At 40.2% G+C, this 2,982-nt stretch overlaps 1 protein-coding gene across 1 annotated transcript; it reads left to right on the top strand.

The window, feature by feature from the left end:
• Positions 1 to 528: 528 nt before the first annotated feature.
• LOC103454508 (transcription factor bHLH52) lies at positions 529 to 1,890 on the top strand. The gene is made up of 2 exons (XM_008394093.2): positions 529 to 1,319; positions 1,515 to 1,890. The coding sequence occupies exons 1-2, from the start codon at positions 579 to 581 to the stop codon at positions 1,713 to 1,715; spliced, it is 942 nt and encodes a 313-aa protein (XP_008392315.1). The 5' UTR covers positions 529 to 578; the 3' UTR covers positions 1,716 to 1,890.
• Positions 1,891 to 2,982: the final 1,092 nt, after the last annotated feature.

Raw genomic sequence — 2,982 nt, 5'->3', positions numbered from 1 at the left:
ATAGCTAGCCGCCAACGAGGAGTCATGTGGAAGTGGCGGTTATACAGAACATAAAACCGAAGTTATTAAACATAGCAAACCCTAGAAATAAAAGGGTGAGTGTGTGCTAGTAAATAGGAAGATTATTAGGAGATGGTGGTTATAGTATTATCCATGATGATTGAGATCAAATCCTTTATCTGCGCCTAAAGAAACGAAACCAAAAACTGCCCACCTTCCCCCGCATCTCTCTCGATCTCTTTCCTCTTTCCTCCTCTCTCTTTCTTGTGGATTGGACTACTTAACTAGCATAAGTCAGCAGGTAGGCTGCTGTGTACTTGTTCAGTTAATCTGATAAGGTTTGTTAATTAGCACTAATCTTTAGGTCTAACGCAGGTCCACAGACACAAGAATATCTAATTCTCTCAGGTATCTCTCTCTCTCTCTCTCTCATTCATGTCTTAAGCTTTTCAAATCTTCTTTTAGTTAATCTTCTTTCTCTCTTTTCTCTTTCAAGGGTCTTTCTATAGCATTGCTGTCTTTAGCAATTAATCAGTTAGTAACCATAATTAACTGTTCATGCAGGTTTTGTAATTTCCATGGCTATGAGTACTGCTACTTTTTGCCCTATTGATGATTGGGGGTCTCTTCAGCTTCTCAACCCACCAGAAATGAATATGCTTAGCTTACCAACACAACAAAAGCTGCAGGCAGCTTCTTCGGGCATCTTCGATCTGCAGGACGACTACTATAGCTTAGCTAACAGTACTAATCCAGAATACACCTGCATCGATCCACTCTTCCAACCCTATGAATCCTCCTCCGAAAACTTTCTCCTCCCTGATTTTTGTTCTCCAACAGATAACATCAATTTGGCCTTGCTGGCGCCGGAAATCTGTCCACCCCTAGATGAATATGACTTCTCCTACCAGCCCTACCCGAAATGCCAGAAGCTCTTCCATGATCAACAAGTCCAATATTGCAATTCAAACTTCGTGGTTGCTGCCACTTCCAATTATTTCACTGCATATGATCCGTTCCTCCAGTCTGAAATTTTGGTTCCAATTCAAACCCATGAAGTCCAAATTCAGAATCAGCCTAAGGCCGCCAAGCTTGATAATAAGGCCGTCAGTGGTACTGGTACCGTGTCACCACAGAGCATAGCTGCACGCGAGAGGAGGAGGAAGATAACTGAGAAGACTCAGGAGCTTGGGAGGCTGATTCCTGGTGCCACCAAGATGAACACTGCTGAAATGTTGCAAGCTGCTTATAAGTATGTCAAGTTCTTGCGGGCACAAGTTTCTGTTCTCAAACTCATGACAGACTCTCCAATTCAGCAGGTAGTAATTGTAATAGAGCTAACCATTTCATCTGTATATAATTAAAATGGTCTAATTTGCAACCAACTTCGAATCCCCTTCAATACCGTTGTAGTTTAGACGAATTTAATTTGGGTAGAATATAATTATTTTTTTCTTTTATTTATTTGATGAAATAATGTAGTCATTTTAATTTGAAATTGTACGTTTAAGCAGGAAAGGAAGGAAGAGCGGTTGCATATAAATCAAGAGCGTCTCCAGGTTGTTGCATCCCCAATTGTTCAAGAGAAGCTCTACTCTGAAGAGAAGTGCTTGGTTTTGAAGGAGTTTGTTGAAGTGCTGGCAAAAGATGATGACATCCAATCCAAACCCTTGCTCAAAGACAAAGTTGCTCAGTTGCTGCAAACCAATGGCTGACAATCACAAGAGTGGCAGCTAGCCCTTGATTTGTTTCTTAATTTGTTGTTGTTCCTTTTACTGTATTAATTAATTCCTAGTTAGTTGACATGTTTTAGAGTGCTAATCTAACCAATTTCTTGTAAATTTCTAGTTTTCAAGAAATATATTGGCGTCATGTAAGATTTTCTGGTGATTATTGTGTAACTCACCTTCATCCACCTTTTAATAAATTCTTTTTGTTACAATTAATTTTATTTTTTTTATATAAAACTACTACGTACGATAAGGTTAAAAAAAATTTAATTGATGCTTTATAGAAAGGTGATAGAATAACGTCATGGGATCTTCAAACCTAAACCCTAAATTGCAGAATGGAATCATTGCTGCAAACCTAAGCGCATAATAGTTACTGCTCAAAATTGCCAAGACGTATAACTAATCCTAAAACAAATAGGAGAGCAAATTATAAACCCTTGAGGGGGAAGAGGAAAGGGGGGGTGGCACGAGCCCCCGATGGCCCTTAATATGAATCGCCCCTGCAGGGAGTGGTACATGTAAAGCCAGTTGTGATAGATACGCAAAATGATTTAGTTTTGTGTTGCTCAGGCAGTGATTATCAACGCGAATACTACATTTGCAATCCCTACACGTACGAAGCAACGGGTTACTCTTCCTGATGCCCCTTCATGTGATCATAGCGTACTAGCAGGGGGATTATATGTGATTCCTGCAGGGGGAAGATGCTAATGCCGAGAATAGCTATAGGGTTGCGAAAATTTCTAACTATTCACATCCTTGGCATGCCTCCATGTACAATGTGGATATCTTCTCTTCCGATACTGGTGAATGGCGGGTTTCATCTATAACAGCTCCGTATACACTCCTTTTCCACCTGCTCCCTGGGAATATTGTTCGATTGGCATACAATGGGATGCTGTTTTGGATGGGTGCTGTTATTAATTACAAAATGCAGTACATTTCTGATTGGGTTTGATGCGTTCAACTTGAAGAACAAGAACAAGAAGAAGAGTGCTAAATCTACTGATGATGGCATTATTGATATACAATGTCTTATTGTATCTGATGGTGAGGAGCCGGGAATTAGGCTTGTGTGTGTGTTCCAAGGATGTCTGCAACTGTGCAACTACGACGAATATTATTCACTTGTTCCGTCTGTTTGGGGTTTGAAATTAGATGTAGAGTGTTTAATCTTGAAACACAGGGTTCTCATGGACCCAAATATACTTTTGGGCAATCAATTGGCCCGGCACTCCCCGGTTGTTAA

This window comes from Malus domestica, chromosome 05, assembly GCF_042453785.1.
Source record: "Malus domestica chromosome 05, GDT2T_hap1".
Taxonomy (NCBI): domain Eukaryota; kingdom Viridiplantae; phylum Streptophyta; class Magnoliopsida; order Rosales; family Rosaceae; genus Malus; species Malus domestica.
This window is presented reverse-complemented; position numbering and strand designations above follow the sequence as displayed.